The sequence below is a fragment of the Polypterus senegalus genome, chromosome 10, assembly GCF_016835505.1.
Source record: "Polypterus senegalus isolate Bchr_013 chromosome 10, ASM1683550v1, whole genome shotgun sequence".
NCBI lineage: Eukaryota > Metazoa > Chordata > Cladistia > Polypteriformes > Polypteridae > Polypterus > Polypterus senegalus.
In genome coordinates this window covers 28,875,783-28,896,318 of record NC_053163.1, presented here as the reverse complement: position 1 = coordinate 28,896,318, position 20,536 = coordinate 28,875,783, and the positions used below count along the sequence as shown (strand labels likewise).

General features: G+C 39.2%; 1 protein-coding gene across 1 annotated transcript in view; it reads right to left on the bottom strand.

The window, feature by feature from the left end:
* Positions 1-6,279: 6,279 nt before the first annotated feature.
* cdc42ep1a (CDC42 effector protein (Rho GTPase binding) 1a) overlaps positions 6,280-20,536 on the bottom strand; it is an 18,058-nt gene continuing 3,801 nt past the window's right edge. The window contains exon 3 of the mRNA XM_039765575.1: positions 6,280-11,043. Within this exon, the coding sequence (XP_039621509.1) occupies positions 10,325-11,043 (719 nt within the window). The 3' untranslated portion in view covers positions 6,280-10,324. The remainder of the gene's footprint in view (positions 11,044-20,536) is intronic.

Here is a 20,536-nt window from a genome sequence, read left to right as displayed (position 1 = left end):
ATATACAATTTAAAGAGATTGTGATTTTCATGGGTATAGTTACAAATTCATTATTTTCACTTTTACTTTAAAACTTCAGTAAAAACAATATTTGGAATTCACTTTTCTTCAGGATCACATTCAATTTTGATTCCGTGTTTGAACTTACATCATGACAACACAAATGTATAACTGCCCGTGAGTGAATATCGTTTCTTTCTCTCTAATAAATAAGCCAACTTTTTCGAATGTTTGTCCCTGTGATTTGTTGATTGTCATAGCAAAAGCTATTCTCATGGGAAACTGTAAATTTTTTATTATGAAGGGCATATCAAAATCTCCTTTTGTTTCTAATGTTATTCGTGGAAGATGTATTACATCACCTTTCATGTCTCCTGTTAAAATGAAGTTCTACTTTGTCTTTTATTTCTGTCCCTGATTGGACCTGCGAGGTTTTCAATTCCACTTGGTCTGGGCTGATTATTACTTTCCTTATTTTCAGACTTTGCACATAGATTATTATTGTTCTTTTTTGCATTCTTTTCTCTCCAATGCTTTTGGGGCTCTTTTCAACACGCTGCTCTTTCTTGTTTGCTTAGTTGTTGACGTGTCATCTAGAACGTATAAAATTATTATCCTGATAAAATTTATAAGAGCTGATAGCACAGGAAGTGTGTCTGACAAAAGCATTCACACGACTGAGAGGTTAGACGACCATTGTCTTGTTTGAAAAAGGTTGTAAGTAGGGCAAGACATGAAAAAATCTAATGGCAAAAGTCACCGTCTCACGGGACTTGTTTCCAAAGGTTGTAAGTATGACGTGACTTGAAAGAATCTCATGTTAAAAGTCTCCGTCTCACAGGACTTCATTCCAAAAAGTCTCTTCAAAAAGTCACGTCTCGTCCCAAGATTTTTTTTTATTATAATAGAGAGATGTAAAATCACAGTGGATTTAATCTTTCTTTCTATACTGATTGACAAAAAAAGACACTTTAATGTCAAATTGAAAACAGATCTCAGCAAAGTGGTCTTAATTAACTACAAATATAAAGCAAAATATTAAATTGTACAAGTGTTTACTTCCTTCAAGTCTATATTTAGTAGATGCTCTTTTGGCAGCCATGACAGCCTTCAGCTTTGCACATCTGGACACTGCAATTTTCTCTCATTCTTCATTGCAAAACTGCTCAAGCTTTATCAGGTTGCATGAAGATCAAGAGTGAACAGCCCTTTTCAAGTGAAGCCTCCAGTACTCATTTGGATTGAGATCTGGACTCTGACTCTGCTACTCCTGGACATTAACGTTATTATTTTTAAGCCATTCCTAAATAGCTTTGGCTTGATGCTTGGGCTTGTCTTGCTGGAGAAACAAATCTCCCAACGTGCAGGTTTCTTCTAGACTTCATCAGAATTTTCTTTAGGATTTCCTTATATTACATTTATTTTTCCCTCTAGCTTCACAAGCCTTACAGAGCTAGCTGTAGGGAAGAAACCCCACAGCATGATGTGGCCACCACCATGATTCAAGGTGGGGATTGTGTACTTTTGATAAAGGGATCAAACATGATATTTAATGGCCCAGAAAGCCCAATTTTGGTCTCATCAGACTATAAAACCTTCTTACAGCTGACTTCAGTGTCTCCCATGAAACTTCTGCAAAGAAAGTCATGTGTGTTTCTCTGTGCCACTCTGTCACTTTTTCATCTACAACTGGAGAACAGCAACAACCACATTTATTTATATAACACGTTTTCATACAACTAATGTAGCTGAAAGTGCTTTACATGAAGAAAGAGAAAAAAGACAAAATAAATAACTAAAATAAGACAAAACTCATTAACATAGAATAAAAGTAAGGTCTGATGGCCAGGGAGGACAGAAAAACCAAAAAAATTAGGTCATGTGGACTTCTGGTCTTTAATCCATCAATTTAGGAAAATCGTGGTGCTTTGATTAGGTGGTGGTGGCGCAGGTTGCCAACACAGAAAACCGGGTAAAGAACAGAAGAGAGAGCAGGGGTTAGTACAGATTTTGGAGCCACCATTAATAGTAATGGTAATTAATTGAATATACAGAGCATCAGGATTAAACTAAAATGAAGTTATGAGAAATATGGAGAATCCTGACAATAGTTGTTGTCTGTACAGTCTCTCCAGTCTCAGCCAGTGTAGCCTGTAACTCCTTCACTCTCGGTGGCCTTCTTTACTAGCTGTCATGTTCTTGCACAATCACTCAATTTTTGTGGATGGCTTGCTGTAGGTGGATTTCCAGCTGTGCCATACTCTTTCCATTTCTTATTGATTAACTGGAAGAGATACACAGAGACTTGGGTGTTTTCTTGTCTCCATCACCTGACCGTACTTCTCAATCATTGCTTGGTATGTTCTTTTCTCTATATTGTGTAGATTAGACCACCAAACCATAAACAAAATAACAGACAAATGATCCAATGACAATCTGAAAAAATGTCATGGTGAAACTTGTCCAGAAGAAAAGATTTTCATTAATGTAACCTCTTTTTCAGTGATTAAATGGAAATCACTCAAAAATGTAACACAATTCAATCAGTTTTACCCCTAAATACTGATATTTCAAAATGTACTTTTCTTAGCAGACACCTACTTGCTGAGATGTACAATCCTGCCAAATTTAGGCTTTTTAACTAAACGGGAAATAGTATTTTTGTTGATTTGTGAGAGAATGAGTCAGTCAGCTTTGCATTTTCTGTTTTCTTTTGCAATTACTGCGCTTGCCAGTGAATTCTTTCTTCTTAATGATAGACCAGACAGTTGATTTAGGTAATCTTATGGTTTAATTCTTGGTTTTCAGCCTCATAATGGCTTCTTTGACTTTCATTGGCATAGCTCTTGTCCTCATGTTGAACAATGGCAGCTACAGACTCCAAAGTGTAGAAGCAAGCCGAGGTCTCTTAATGGAGCAATGAAACCCACCTGAGTGATCACAAACATCTATGACACAAGTTGGTTTGTTGTGCCTTGAAATGGGGGAACCATGTAGAAAAATTGTTATAATTCTACATAGTGAGACCAAAATGTATGCAAATACCCTTAAATGAAATTATGCAACATGCAATTTAATCAAATCTGAATTGTTTGATTTGTAATTTTAAACTGTGGATCACAGGAGTAAATCAATGAAGAAAGCTGTCTTTGCCACAAACATTATGAAGTGTACTGTGAAAATAAACTGCTCAAGAAAAATTAAGGGGACACTTAAATCACATCTCGGATCACATTGAACAAAACATTCAAGTGGAAAATCTTTACTGAGTATTTAGTTAAGAATAAAATGACATAACAAAAGTCAATGGAAACCAAAATCACCAACCCACTGAGGGCTGGATTCAACATCGCACCGAAAATCAAAGTCAAAAATTGAAATCACAGGCTGATCCAACTTGTGTGAATTTCATCATGGAAACCCACATTCCTGTATGCACACGGTCTAAGCATGCTCCTGATGTGAGCTCCTGGACCGTCTGTGGAGATATTGGAGGTGTCAGACGCACCAATGCATAACATCCTAGAGGTTCTCAATTCATTTCAGGACTGGGAACCATGCAGGTCAATCAATGCCTTTGTCAGCCAGGAATTGCATACATGCTCTGGCTGCATGAGGCCAGGCATTGTCCTGCACCAGATGGAACCCACGGCCCACTTCTGCTCCAGCTGAAGCTCTGACAATGGTACTGAGGATTTCATCCCGGTACCTACAGTAACTGCAGTCAGGGAACTGTTGCCTAGCACGTGGACCTCCAAGGATATGCCTCCCCAGACCATCACTGACCCATCGTCAAACCGGTCATGCTGGATGATGTTGCAAGCTACATAATGTTCACTACGGTGTCCCCAGACTCTTTCTCATCTGTCACCTGTGCTCAATGTGAGTTTGCTCTCATCTTTGAAGAGAATGGGGCGGTAATGGTGGAGCTGCCATTTGTGGTATTTTCTAGTGAATGCCAATTAAGCGACACAGTGATGAGCTGTGATCACTGCAAAAGTTAAGGCCATCATGCCACCCTCATGGAGTCTGTTTCTAAAAGTTTGCTCAGAAACATGAACACCAGTAACCAGCTGGAGGTCATTTTTGTAGGACTCTGGCAGTGTTCCTTCTGTTCCTCCTAAGGAACCAAGGAGCACATACTGGTTCTGCTACTGGGTTTATGACCTTTAATGGCCCGGTCCAGCTCTCCTCATTTAATTGCCCATCTCCTGGATACACAGACCACCTTTTTGCAAAGACACATAGAGGAGTTGGACTAACTGTGTGGCGTGAATCGGCTGTAGGTATCACTTCATGCTACCATTTGTGACATGGACACTAGCAAAACGCAAAATGCGAGAAGAATCAGTTGAGAAGGATAAGATGAGAGTAACTGTATGTGGCCACTACCTGCAAAACCATTCCCTTTTTGGATGTTCTCTTGCTGTTGCCTCTCCAGTGCACCAGTTGTCACCTTCATTTGCACCAAAGCAAGTAAAGTTGAATCACAACTGCTTGTGCTTCCTTACTGGACAGATTGCTATCCTTGAAGCTTAACTGACTTAGTGTTAGACTGTGAGGATTAAGTGTTAAGTGTATATATCTTCACTTGTGCTACATCAAAGAATTAATGGAGTGGCTTCAAAACAAGACAATAAATAACCTGGAAGCAAAAGGCTGAATATGACCTTTACTGCCTTTTTATCATGGAAAGTCTTGATGAATAAACATTAAAAGTGTTTCCCATTCAAACTGACAGAGCTTGAGAAAAACTCCCAGAAATGTACATTCTGCAAACCTGTAACAGTCACATGTGTCTGTCTTGTTCACTTTTCTGGTTTGTTTAATAATTTCTGTAATCATAAGCACACCATATAGGTTTGCAATTTTATAACAAACAAATTAAAAAGAAGTGGTAGAGTCTTACATGGAAATCAGCTTTTAATGGAGACTGGCTAAAGGAAAAGGAAAGGAGGCACCAAAATTGCCTACGTGGAAAGAAGTGTGTGAACAAGTGACTTGGTCGTGCAACCTACCACATCGGAACCACCAGGTGAGCCCAGCCTTGTGTAGTATCTACTGTATATACAGATAGATAGATAGATAGATAGATTCAGAAAGAATTCAGACCTTTTCGCTTTCTGCACACTTTATTGTGTTGTAGTTTGAATAAATTTACCATCTTTGCCCATCAATCTGTACTCAATAACCCATAGTATCCATCCATCCATCCATTTTCTAACCCGCTGAATCCGAATACAGGGTCACGGGGGTCTGCTGGAGCCAATCCCAGCCAACACAGGGCACAAGGCAGGAACCAATCCTGGGCAGGGTGCCAACCCACCGCAGGACACACACAAACACACCAGGGCCAATTTAGAATCGCCAATCCACCTAACCTGCATGTCTTTGGATTGTGGGAGGAAACCGGAGCGCCCGGAGGAAACCCACGCAGACACGGGAGAACATGCAAACTCCACGCAGGGAGGACCCGGGAAGCGAACCCGGGTCTCCTAACTGCGAGGCAGCAGCGCTACCACTGCGCCACCGTGCCGCCCTAACCCATAGTAACAAAGTGAAAATATTTTTTCAGATGGTTTACAAATGTATTAAAAATCAAAAACTGAAATCTCTCATTTATATATATATTTTTTAGACCCGTTGCGGTGCCGTTCCAAATTGTGGTCAGCTTATCCTGTTTGCTTTAATAATTTAATAATAATAACCCAGACACACACAGACGGACATCATCAGTTCATCACACATACAAGTTTAATGAGAGGACGCAGGATATAAACGAGAGTTTTGATCACTTTGTAACTAAGTTAAAATTGCTGTTGAAGGGCAAATTCCCAGAGACTGTGTTTGTGGGGGATTTACAGTTAAGGCAGGTGGGGAAGTCACGTCATCATCTCCCCTCCTATTCACCTCATTTCGCTCTGAGCTGAGCTCCGCAGCTAACGCAGTGTTACGGAAGCGAGTTTGTGACGCTGCCACGAAATACTCACAGAAAAATCCACAAGTTAATACACACGCTGTCTCTACAGTTTCTCCACACTGAATCCTCCAGGCACTACTATCTATCTAATCCTGCCTACTATACTAAAATCTATCTATCTATCTATCTATCTATCTATCTATCTATGTTATCCTGCCTACTATACTAAAATCTCCCGCTTTATCTATCTATCTATTATAACTAGTGTGATTTTAAAGATCCAATTTTTTAAGAAATACTTTCTTTGATAAAAGATATGCTATAGTTTACTGAAAGAAAAATGTTTTGTAGCCCGTTTAGTTTTTATTTATTTATTTATTTATTTATTTTTTCTTAAGGCAGTCTAAAATCAGAGATGTCTTACTTATTTAACAGAGCTGACTGAAATTCCATCTCTGAACTCAATCAAGTGGATAAACGAATCTCATAAGTAAAAAATCATTGAAGACAAATCTATTACAAAAGTCAAAAATATTAAAAACATGTTTTACTTTAATTAAGTGCACAAAATACATTTTTGATGATACAGCAAACAGCTTATTTCAGTAAGTAAAATTAAGAAAAAGATCTGCCTCTGTCAGTTTTTTTGTGAAAGCTGCTATTCAAAGGCAGTCTACTGTGTAATACTGCTACCAGGAGCCTGTATAATAAAGCGTCAAGAAAACTATTAGGACATACAAGTTTTACAAAATATTTCATGTACATGTTTTGTTTGTATACAAATGCTTGAAAAGAGAATCTTTGGTACTTGTGTATACGTACATTTCAAGTGTTAAATTGCTTTATATATTGCAGGTGGTATAAAAATAAAGTAAAAAAAAATTATAACTAGTGGTTAGAGTTGGATTCTTCTGAATAATACGCAGGCTGGCACACTAAAGACTGGAAAGCAGATGATCTTGAGTAACCAGAAGCCAGAGAGATCTAAATGTTGATTGATAACACAGAGCCACCTCTGCTTGCTGCAAGGTAAGATCCTAATCTGTCTCCTTTAAAAATACGCACACACATACAGAGTCATACACAGCTCAAGTAGAGCTGTGGTCAAAAACATATACTGTAATTTATATAAACAGAACAATGCAACAAAAATGAAGAAGTTTAGTTAATGACAGATCATTAAGATCTTTCAGAAGCCATTTAGAAGCTGTGTCTACAGAGACCTGTGTACATGGGCTGATGCCCCATGACCCCTGCCTTGTGCCCACTATTGTTGGGATAGACTATGGCTTAACACTAATTTGTAAGAGTTTATAACATTTATAAGTGGACAGTTCACTAAATGTAGCTTTTATAATATTTTAGACACATTTCTTGTGGATGCAACTGAATTAAAAAGCTGCTGACGATTAGTGTCAGTTCTGAGACATTATATTATATTCTATATATAACCTTTTCAATTTTATTACTGATTCATTCTTATTGTTAAATGGATCTCAGAACGGTTAATTTAAAATTACTTCTTCAGTTTCTGTTGGAGTTGAAACATTTTAGGTCAATACAGTTTTTCTATCAATTATCAAGTTTTTTAGTGTATAGTGTATAAATGTTTACTATGTTAAGGATTCAAGTGAGGCACTGCATACTCTATATGTTCTGATACATCCATTCAGATTTCTACATTGGTACTATTAAATGTACTGGTTTAAGCTTATTGCTTTAGATGCACAGTAGATTTTCATTTATCACCTTATGTATTTAATACAGCATGTGATAAGTCCATTTTGACATAAATAAGTAGGCTCACATACATTGATTTGGACTTCTTCATTGGTATGGATACGTCTTTATGAAGTAGAGCAGCACTGTCATGCTTTGGTCCAGCTGCACTTTCAAAATGGACCCATGGATGTGTGTCACAGGCACTCTACCCAGGTCTACCGTATGTCCTGCCTTGCACCTAGTGCACATATGACCCTGAATTTGATTAAGCAGGTCAAAGCATGTTAAGTTATGTTATATTTGCCTAACTATGTACTTTGGGAATTGGAGTTTTGGAATACAGCTCTGTTTTGTTCTGTGGGTGCCACCAGGGGGCACTGCAGGGGGGCTATGCTCTCTACCTTGTTGGATTCCTGTCTGACCCGGACCACGTCCAAGCCCTGGAAGTACTCATCGAGTCAAGGATAAAAGGAAGTGCATCATCTTGACCAGGTAAGAGTCGGGAGATGAAAGATGAGGTTTGAAAAGAGGAGTGTGAAGGAAGAGGATTGTTTACTAGGCTCTTTATAATTTGGTTATCTTAATCTGTGTGTGAAGATAACATTTATTAAAAAAAATGGACTATATTGGAACCTGTGACTGACTTGGGTGTGATTGTGTCTCAGGTTTAGGGCTCAGGGGTACCACCTACTGGTTAATATATATATATATATATTTTCAATAGTGGTAGTAATTGCTTCAGATTTAGTTTTTTATTTATAGACATAGAGCCAATTGTACATTTATGGATTAAAGTGTGGTGCACACTCAGTGAGGACAACCTTGCCAAACAGAAAGGTGAGAAGTAAGTCTTGCCCCTTATGCCACTGGGGATGTAAAAAGCAGAACACTGAGAGAGTGGCATCTTCTTGAGATTACCAGAGAGAAAAGAGGAGCTCTGATGCTTGATTACGTGTTTTACAAGCAGATTTATGTTGCTATCATTTCAGTTCCTTTGAAGCTGTGTTATTTATTTTTGTTGCTTCTATTGTCATTTTATCTTTATGAGTTTAAAGTAAACAGGGTTATGTGGGTAGTACCTCAAAGTTTTGCATTGCTTTGTCTGTTTCATGGCTGTTTGTCACTATATATATCATTCTGTATGTAATATATCACTATGTATATATCATGCATGTATATATATATAAATAAATATATATATATATATATATATACTGTATATAAAATGTCATGTACTAACCTTCAGAATCCAGACTAGGGTCGCAGAGTGTGCTGGAACCTATCCCAACTGGCATAGGACACAAGACAGGAATAAACCACAGACAGAGTGCCAGTCCTTCACAAGGTTAGCACACATACACACCCATGGTCCAATTTAGGAAAGGCAATTTACCTAACCTGCATGTTGACGCAGGGAGGACCTGGGGCATAAACTCCGGTCTTCTTACAGTGAGAAAGCAGTGTTATCACATACCATATATATATATATATATACACACACACAAATGATGTGTGTATACTGTACATATATAGACACACACATATACTGTACCTGTTACCTTGGTCTTTGGTGTACTTTCTTAAATAAATATTGTGATATTTTTATTTGCTTACTGATGTTTTATAGCTGGATACTTCATCTTTAATTTAATTAATTGCTAATTTATATTTTACCAATACAAAGTATGCTTTCTATTCTAGGACATGTTAGGTATATAACGTTTCACTGGGTCAATGCTGTCTCATGTACAGAGTACTTATAAACATTATTTATATACCTATTTTTTATATTTATACAGAATATGTGTCTTTATATTTCCAACTTACACATCTTCAAAATTAAAAATAAAAATATTACATTAGTTTGAAATTACACGTAGTGTTTTGTAAAATAAAAATGAACATTTTACATAGTGTCAGAGTTCAGCCATAAAAAGCAAATGTACAAAAATCAGATGCTTATCTTTGTTCCCCATGTAATGCAAAATTGGCAACTTGTAATTGTTAATTCAGAGCAGTGATCGTCTGCTGAGATACAGAGAGAAGTGGTTCCTGTCCCCAAAGCAACAAAAGAGATTGCGAGGTCACGTTGATCATTAGTCCTTATGCTGAGGGAATCTGAGATTTTGTAGTACTTTTCCGAACGTGCAGGGAGCTTAGAAAGGTATGAAAGGAGGACATTTGTTAATAATGAGTTAAAAAAAGTCAGTTTTTTGTGCTTTGTATTCTCCAGATGCAATTCATTTCAATGTGAGTGGTTATTATTTGTGAAACATTAAATGTTTTTAAATTAATAGTCATTATGTAAAGGCATTTTAAATGATTCATTATTAAAATATGGGTAGAATCGGAAAAGTGTTGAGAAACACTGATAACTGAGGGCTAATTATTCCTACTGCAGTAACAATCTGAAAATGATTTTTTATTCCTGATACTACCAGCATAGAAGCTGAAAGATGGTAAAAATCAAGATAAGGTTGCTCTAAAAAATGTTCTTAATGCACTCAGTATTAGAGTTTAGTGGTTTTTACGAGTAGGTGAGGAGTACAAGTGATTATTATTATTATTATAATTATTATTCCTGATTCCAGAAAGGCAGATCTGATTGATTATTCCTGATGTTTCACTTCCCTGGAAGGCGCGATTGAGAACAATCTTTAAGGAGCAGAATTTCCTGACCCTTTAAACTTTTATTTCATCTTCCTCCTCTGGATAAGCAAAAGGTGCCCTCCTAGGGGAAGCTACTTCCACCCGATCTTCACTCTTTTCCAAATATTCCACTTCAGAGTCCTCCTCGTGGCCCCCAGTAATTGCATAGTCTTGTCTGTCATCAGGCAGGAATTTAGATCCACCATAATGGCGTTCTAGGACATTGGCAGCCCTCTTAAATCGTCCAGAGTCCATTCCAGAGTCTTTTCTTCGCGGCGTGCTGGTAATCAGACTTTTTTCCTCCTGGATGAAGTGCTGATAAGAGACTGTACCCCCTGGCAGTTGTTCCTCGGAATCCTGAGCTCTGTGTACGAGACTCTCATCTCCATTCACATGCTTTCCCTTTGACATGGAGTATTCCAAGTGTGATGGGGACTGCCAGGGTTTCTTCCAAGAAGGGGATTCGACCACTTCTGAAATCGAGGTATCCCTGAAGGAGGTGCTCAAGTGGTCTTCACCTGCATCCTGTCCAAGAATCTTCTCTGATCTTTCTATGAGTTCCATGACCTCACTCATTAAAGAGGGGCCTAAATCTAAAGTGAATGATGTCAGGGAGTCAGAGTGCTGAAGTTCACTGCTGTGACATAAGTCAGCTGGTGGAGTATGGGAACGAACATCTGAATCCTGAAAACCTGAAGAGTGTTTCTCAGAACGTGAAAGACGGGGTAAGGTACAGAATCCTGACTCAAATCCTGCAAGTTAAGAACAAAAACAAAAAAAACAAAGTTACTTTTGTGCTACCATAAATGCAAAAAAATTAGGAAAAACACAACTAGGGCTGATAAATTGCAATGCCAAGAGCACAGATTTCTATTAAAAGTTCACCAAGAACAATTCTTAGATCACATTGGTTTCGATGCCCAAATTGGAATTAGTTAAAAAATCTAAACCAGCATCGCTGTAGTTAATATTATATAGTCTAAATATGGCTTGTGAATTACATGGACGTTTGACTTATGTGGAATGTGTGTACATTGTGACATAGTGGCACAGATAACGTTTAAATGTGGATTCCCACATGTTGTTTTTTCTTCTGGATGATCTTTAATTTTAGAAATGGAGCTTGTTTTCTAAAAATATGTCAGGACAGCAGAGAAGAGCTATGGCATTATATGCTGTGATTTACTCCACCTCCATTCAGAGATGTACTTAAGCCACATTGTTGCTTAAAGTCAAATTTGTCAATGATTCAAATTGAATCAGAATTCAGTACATATAATCTACAAAAATGATGAGTATCCAGTTTAAACAGTTCAATATAGTTTTGAATGTTTGTGTCAAATATGCAGAACAATCAGAATCAAGTTGTGTCAGAGTAGAAATGAAAATATGGCCAAAAATACATCATTCTTTTTGAAGGTAACCTATTTCTACTGTACAAAAACTAATTATTCTGGGGTTTACAGCACCTGAACCATCATTCATTAATTTTTCATGGCTTATCTGAAACCAGGTTGTGGGGGTAACAGTCTTAGAAGCAAGGCCTATATGTCCCTTTCTCCAGTCACACTTGAAAACTTATATTAAGGGATATAATCCTCCCAGCAAGCCCTGGGTCTTCCCCGGGGTCTCCTCCAGGTGGTCATGCCCTTAAAACATCCAGCTAATTTGGCTTCTCACGATGCGGAGGGTCTGAGCCTGTCCTGGGTATCTCCACTTTTCGCCTTATCTCTAAGGGAGAGCCCAGCTATCCAGCAGAGAAACCTCATTTCGGCCACTTATACCTGCAATCTCATTCTTTCAGCCATTACACAAAGCTCATGACCATAGGTGAGGGTAGCAAAAATCAAGATCGAATGGTAAATCAAGAGTGTTGCTTTCAGACTTAGCCCCTTCTTTTCAGCCCTATGGATTAGTATAATAACTGCATAACTGCTCTTGCCACACTTAACCACCTGTCAATCTTACCATCCCTTTTCCCCTCACTCATGAACAAGACCCCGAGGAACTTAAACTCTTCCTCTTGAGGCAGTAATTCACCTCCCACTCGGAGAAGACAATCCACTTTTTTCCTACTGAGGACCATGGTCTCAGATTCGAAGGTGCTTAACCTCAACCCTGCCGATTCAGACTTGGTCGCAATCCATGCCAATTCATATTGTAATTCACAACTTGGTGAAGCCAACTAGACCACATTGTCTTCAAAGAGCAGTGGAGCAATTCTAAAGCCACCAAATTGGACCCCATCCCGTCCCTTGCTGTGCCTTGATATCCTGCACATGAAAATCACAAACAGGATAGGAGACGAAGAACAATACTGGGGGAGTTTTTCAGAGTGTGACAACACAGCTCTCATTGTGATTATACAGGAACTGAAAATCCCTTATTAGAGGCCCTGGAGCCCTGTACTCTCCCAGCACCCTCCATAGAATCCATCAAAGAACAGTCATATGCCTTGTGAATCTTTAAAAAATTAAGTTATGTTCCTTCAAGTTAGACTACAACCTTTAGCCAGAACTGTCCACTTCTAAAAAATGGCATGGAGATCATTAACTTTTAATTTTCTAAGATCTGACCAGTAATATACTATACAGCTAGATTTGTCCATTTGACATACCAGCACTAAGTGTTAACGGGTCAGACACGTGTTTGCCAAAACGCATGTACAGACTTTCCTATCTGTGAAAGTGAGTAATCCCATGGCAGCTTGAACTGGGCAAGTTTACATGAGTGATTTTCTTATGTAGCATCCCTGGGATGATAGTATTGAAAACAGAGCTAAAGTCTGTAAATGACTTCTTCACATACTCCTCTAGTTTATCAAGATGTGGGTAAAGAAAGCTTATAAATTATCAGGATAACCAGGAAGACTCAACATTTTATTAAACATGGCTTAGAATCATTAACCATAACAATAGTCAAACATAACCCAAGCAGGCAAAATAAAAAGAGAAAAAAGGTGTTAAGGAACTGGATAAATCAACTAAAAACACATTTTCCAACAGGCTTAAAACATGACGGGACCTCGGTTGATAAACAGCACAAAAAAAAAAAATTGGTGTCAATCGTTTGGACACTCATAGGATCAAAAACAAACAGCTTATTTTACAGCAATGTGGATGTAGCCTATGAGAACCTTGTCCTTTCCCTAAAGCCTAACCCAACCCAAGACAGCAAATAAGCCAATAACTCTAAGGACCCTATCCACTATCTGAAACCAGATATGGCTCTTCCAGCACCTGCTGGGATAAGGGGTGATGACTCCAAGTTTGGAAGAACAGTGCTTTCTCCCTTCCCAAGAAATCTCTTAAGAATTTTGTCTAATCTTAAAAAGCCAAGTGGCCTGGTTAGCTTTCTTTAGCACAGTAAATACGAAAACAGGTAAAGGTCAAAGGGCCTGGTCTGTCAACATAGTCTTAAAAAACCAAGAAGCTTAGTCAGCCTGCTTGAACACAGAACAGATAAAGATTAGCAAAGCTTAAGCCTAGTAAACAAGCAGATGTTGGGTCAGTGCAGGTCCTATGTGGACAGTCAACAATGGCTTAAGTGGGATTTGCACATTGGGCGACATTGACCCAACAGCCAGGGAGCCTAAATTTGGTCAAAAAATCCATACCTTATGGTTCCATACATCCATTTTCCATGCTTACTTATCTGGAGTGGAGTTGTGGGATAGCTGGAGCTAGGTTGGCACCCTGCCCAGGATTGGTTCCTGCCTTGTGCCCTGTGTTGGCTGGGATTGGCTCCAGCAGACCCCTGTGTTCGGATTCAGCGGGTTGGAAAATGGATGGATAATTAGCCAATATAAAACAATACTTTCTTGTAGTTATTCAAATTTTTATTTATACTTCTTCAATCAAAATTTAAAACCCACTGACAATACTAATTTGCAGTGTTATTTATTCTACAACATTAAAAAGCAGGGAACTACAGGGGTCCTTATGACACTTGCCCAACATTTTCATCATTGTGTCTTTTTCTGCCAGTGACCGACCGATTTGTGAACATTATGGGAGCCTTGTAATGGTTCCCCTTTCATCAGCCCCCTCATTGGGCCAGTGGGTTCTTCCATGACCACATTTCCCACTCCATGCATGTTTGTTGGGAGAGGCCTGGTCAACTGGCTTGAACACCTTATGGAGAAATAAAAAGCCAGCTGAGCTTTGGGGTTACTCGCATGTGGATGTAAAGTGTAATATTCTTGGAAAGGAACATGTTTCAAAATTATACCATCACTTAAGCTAGGTGGAAAGACATACACCAGTAACAGTAAGAGGTCCCTGCATAGGCCCAAAACAACTACAGCCCCTCTGCGAGGCAAAAAGGATGTCAGGGCCTGCCCCACAAACCTGAAAGAGTGGTCCCCCACAGAGGATTGCTTGCCACTTGGTTCAACAATGACAGATGCTACATGCCCATACTGCAGGGCCCATGGGTAGGAGACTCCTGAAGGGGTCTACTGTCATGAGGTAGGGGTCAGATGACTAGTACTAAACATCTGAAGGAATGCTATTAAGAAGTACCACTTTAAGTATAAACATCCTAGGCAGAGACCTGCCCTAGTTTACAGATAACGGTCCATTATAAAGCAGATGGTGAGAGCCTGAGGTAAACACAGGGGAAACTCACATGCTGGTGAAGAGTGCAAACACCTCACCTTCAGGGAGGTAGGGGGGATTACACACCCGGAGAGTATATTTCCCAATATTCCCAAAGCTAAATATTTCTAACCCTGCTTATCCTCTTAGTTTATAATATATTAATTATAAGGCTCTGAATTTTGTCAAAATAATAATAATAATAGTAATAATTCTGTAGCTCTTTTCTTACTACTCAAAGCACTTCAGTCAGTGGGGAGCCACTTCAACAACCACTAATGTGCAGCATCCACCTGGATGATGCGATAGCACCCATTGTCTGCCAGTATGCTCACCACACATTAGCAGTTAGCTGGTGAAGGGGTGAGAAACAGTTAGTTAATTAGAGACAGGGACTGATTAGGGGGGCAGAATAACCAGGCTATGGTGGGCAATTCAGCCATGACATCAAGGCTCACCCTACTCTTTACAAAGGTTGAACAAGGGATCTTTTATGGGCACAAAGATGCAGGACTTCAGTTTTATTTCACAGCACAATGTTCCCATCCGTGCACTGGAGCATTGGGATCCACATTCAGACCACCGGGTAAGTGACCCCTGCTGGCCTCACCAACACCGCTTCCAGCAGCAACCCAAGCTTTTCCTAAATGGTCCCCCATTCAAGTCCTTGCCAGGCCCAAACATGCTTAGATTTAGATGGATTAGCTGTTCTGAAGTGCATGTGGTATGGCAGCTGCTTTGGTGGGATTCAAATTCATTCAGGTAAATAAAGCTTCAACCAAATTCTCTGCATGATCCACAGGTTGGTTTTGTTCTAAATGCAAACTGAAATGGATTCAGGAAATCTTTTGCAGCATTCTTGAGGTGAGTTAAAATAAGTCACTTAAAGTTCTTTATTACTAAAGAAGTTAAAATTAATAGTCTGTAGTCATTCATTCCTGTGATGTTGATTTTTAACTTTGCTTCATAAATTGTAAAAGCCTAATAAAACAGAATACACTGCTGTACATAAATCAAATTAAAATTAGCAAAGTGGGCCTACTAAGACCTAAAAGTATTTTTTGCGCCTGCTGCCTTCTGTGTATTTTTTAAAAAAGGGCTCCTTCTATTCCTTAAAGTGGCACAAGGTGGCAGTCTAATGTCAGTAAGGATTCGTGTTGAGTAACAGCTGACCTACTTAACTTTTCTTACTCCCATCTTTAGTGAAGACGAATCTCAGGCAACAAAACTTTAAACATTCAGCTGACAAGAGTCACTCGAGCCTGCGGCCTTTGGCTTTGAGGAGCCTGAAAATGCATGGCCTGGCATTCAGATAATCAAAGATAATCAGTAAGGCGGACTCTGTGGAGGCATGCTGTGCGGGTAGCCAAAACCAGATATTTCTCCTCTTGGAATTTGTTTTTACAAGAAACATTTTTTTTTTTTCTAAAGAAGTGGAAACTGCATAAATATAATATCATTGCATGGAATTCCAGTGTTTGGAATACACTGTTTAGGTAAACATTGTTGCCATGCATCTACCAGACAAAACTTCTAAGCTTGTACCTTTACCCAGACAATGTGGCTTTTCATCACTGTGAGGACTAAGAACTGACCCTGATGCCAGCATCATTCTGGTTATCATCTTGACACATTTCAAATGCGATTAGACTTCTGGAACAATTCTGTTTAATATAGCCACCTTGTCACATGTTTGCCAAGCCCTCCTCACTTCCCTGGCATAGGATATTTTCGACTGATGACTAACTTCAGTCAGTGTGCTCATTAGTTTTGCCCCCATTTGTTGCAAGTCCCTATTGAGAATAGCAAGCCATTATTCCACTAAGTGATCCTCTGAGTTCTCACTTGCATTGTTTCTTTTAATGTCCACAGGGTGGCAGTGTAATATTCCCCTCAACTATCTGCGCTTAACTGTTCCAAGTCTGAAGTCAACTTCTAGAAGTTGCTCTTGGCTCTGCTCTGGCCAAGTGCTTTGATTAAGTCTAACAGAATTACTTCAGATACACTTTAACTATGAAAGATTTATTAGATAACAAAGTTAAACAATCTCAACTCATCATAGAAGTGAGCAGCAAATGAATATCTAATAACCATCCATTCATCAATCTGAACCATCCTAGGTAGTTTGGAGTTGTGAGTAGCCTGGATCGGTCCAGGTAGCATGAAACATCAGGGAAGAATCAAATGCAGGGCACATTCAAGTGCATTCATCCTGGGCCAAATTGGTTAATCACTTTAGCACACGGATCTCTCGGTGGAAACTGGATTTCACAGAGTAAAACACAAGGAGAACAATCAAGTTCTAATCCATATTTTTATAGGCTGGAGGTGGAATACAGTTGACCAAGTCCTTAAACCATTCATTTAATAATTTGGTTATGAGCATCAGTAGGCTTTGCACCATAGAAACCAAGTTAACCAAAGTTTCTTATAACATTTCAGTAATTATTTACCGCTCTGATGTTGATTTTTCTGATCATAAAATAGTTCATTATGATAGCAATTGACAAGAAGAATTCATGATTAAATGCAGAATTACGGTATTTAATGGTTCCTCTAGAGTGCCTTTTTCTCTTGCACTATTTGGATCAAAAATTAATCAGCACATCGTTATATTATAAAAGGCTTAAGTTTTCAGTTTGGTATTTATCTGTCCAGCTGTTTTAGCTCTAGACCGTCCTGAAGAAAATGTGACACATAGACACAAACACCCATCATGAGATATCACCGAGTGTATTGTATTGTATTGTTTTGACCCCCCTTCCTTTTGACACCCACTGCATGCCCAACCTACCTGGAAACGGGTCTCTCTTTGAACTTCCTTTCCCAAGGTTTCTTCTATTTTTTCCCTACAAGTGTTTTTTTGAGAGGTTTTCCTTGTCTTCTTAGAGAGTCAAGGCTGGGGGCTGTCAAGAGGCAGGGCCTGTTAAAGCCCATTGTGGCACTTCTTGTGTGATTTTGGGCTATACAAAAATAAATTGTATTGTATTGTATATCGATGTTTTCGGTATTGGGGCCCCTAAAACATTGAGATACATTGAAAACTGGAGATTGAAATTTTTGTTGAATCTAAAGCTTTCACTCCTTCCCTTTTAGTTGACAATAGGTAAATGGGGTTTGGGGGGATGCAAAGCAAAAAGAATTAAGTCATCTCTATAATCTTTTAAAGTCCAGTGGCATCATGAGGAAACAGATTGGTAAGGTTCACCTGGACCACTATTTTATCATCATGGTAATAAGCAGGTAAAATATATTGACTTGAGTATAATTCTGAATATACAAAACCAGTGCCTAAATATAAAAATATTCACCCCTTGGAAGTTTTCATATTTTATTCTTGTATGATTTTGAATCACAGTGGATTGAATGTCATACTGATTAACAGAAGAATCTACAGTAATCCCTTGCTATATCGCGCTTCGACTTTCGCCGCTTCATTCTATCGTGGATTTTATATGAAAGCATAACTAAATATATAACGCGGATTTTTCGCTGCTTCGTGGGTTCTGCGGACAATGTGTCTTTTTACTTCCTGTACATGCTTCCTCAGTTGGTTTGCCCAGTTGATTTCATACAAGGGACGCTATTGGCGGATGACTGAGAAGCTAACCAATCAGAGCACGCAGTTAAGTTCCTGTGTGCTGAATGCAGTGTTAACCAGGAAGTCTTGTCTCGCTCATTCAGCATCAACACGTTTCGCTGTGTAAAGAGTCACAATCGCCTGAAGAGGCTCCTTTGTAAGAGCTGTAACGCTCTCCTTTGTTGTGCAGTAAAATTAAACTCATTGTTATTGGACAAGTCATCGTGTCATTGTTGGTGAGTAACCATAATTAATTTTCTACTTACAGTACTTAGTACATGTACGTACGTTTAGTGTCACTGTACACACATTTACTGTATACTATTTTTCTTTCATTGTACGTATTTATTGCTGGTGGCCTGTCTATCATAATGGCTGTAAACATATGTGATATCGGAGATACTCAATATCTTTAAAATAATATTTAGGTTTTACTGTATATAAACAGTGTGCTTATATACATAATTTCAATGAATCTTACCTAATATCTAAGAGAATACAAAGGGATTATGCTGTATAACTGCGGGGAATATTTATAAACAGTGTGGGAGAGTTTATAAGGGCTTAAAATATATAAAAATAACCATACAAACATATGGTTTCTACTTCGTGGATTTTCACCTATCGCGGGGGGGTCTGGAACGCAACCCCCGTGATCGAGGAGGGATTACTGTATATATATAATTCACTAAGTCGCCCGACCATGGGATACACACGATAGAGCCACGCCCACCAACTCTAAGATCATGGGATACACACGACAGAGCTCTGCCCGCCAACTCTAACCTCCTTCCGCATCATGGGATACACACGACAGAGCTCTGCCCGCCAACTCTAATCTTCCGTTCACGTCCACCCTCGCTCTTGAGGCATGGGTACTGCCTGCTCATGTGTCCACATGCAGCCTCAGTCGCTTTCTTCTCTGCTACAGTCCATATGAACCTCTGAGCCACGTTGACTTTTCATTGTTCTTTTCAATTCCGGCTGTCTATCTATATATATAATTTACTAAGTTGACCGACCATGGGATATGTATGACAGAGCCATGCCCCCAACTCACAGAGCCCCACCCACCAACTCTAAGACCATGGGATATGCACGACAGATCCCCGTCCGCCAACTCTAACCCTCCTCCCGCGTCATGGGATACACACGACAGAGCCCCGCCCGCCAAATCTAATCCTCCTTTCGCATCCACCCTCACTCTCGAGGCATGCGTACTGCCTGCTCATGTGCCCGCATGCCTTAATAGTCTTACTCCCACTGGCATTCCTCCGCATAAACTCAAAATTAAAATTGGTTCAGTCGTCATGCTTCTCTGAAACCTCCTGCCAGCAAGAGGTCTCTATAATGGCACTAGACTTTCTGTTACCAGCATTCACCGCGATGTACTGGAGTGTAAAACTATAGTGGCTGCTACCTCACAAACTGTCCTTATTCCCCGGATTTCCCTGACCCCATTAGATTCAAATTTGCCTTTTACTTTTACACGCAGACAATTTCCTGTTAGATTGGCCTTTGCAATGACAATTAATATTGCACAGGGCCAAACTTTCAAAAAGATATGCCTGTATCTGCCAAAACCAGTTTTCAGTCACGGACAATTGTATGTTGCTCTCTCCAGAGTTCCATCTTTTCATTCACTCACAGTTGTATCCTCAAACCTACCCCATTTGGACAACTGTGTCTTTCAGGAAGTCTTCACCCATCAATAAATAATTATGCGGCACATGCTACGCCGCAGGTTGGCTACTATTCTTTAATGTCAAAGTGAAAACTAATTTCTGCAAAGTGGTCTAACTTAATTTCAAAAACAACACAATAATTGATCACATAAGTATTCACCTCCTTTAATATGACACATCTAAATCATCACTGGTGCAGCCATTTGGTTTTAGAAGTCACCAGATTAGTTCAATGAAGATCACCCGTAGTCTAAGTGCATCTTATCTGGTAAGTCCAACTTGTAGTGACTCACTATAATGGCCTAACTTACATGATGAAGACAAAAGAACACTCCAAGCAACTCCATTAAAAGGTGACTGAAAAGCACAAGTTGGGATGGAG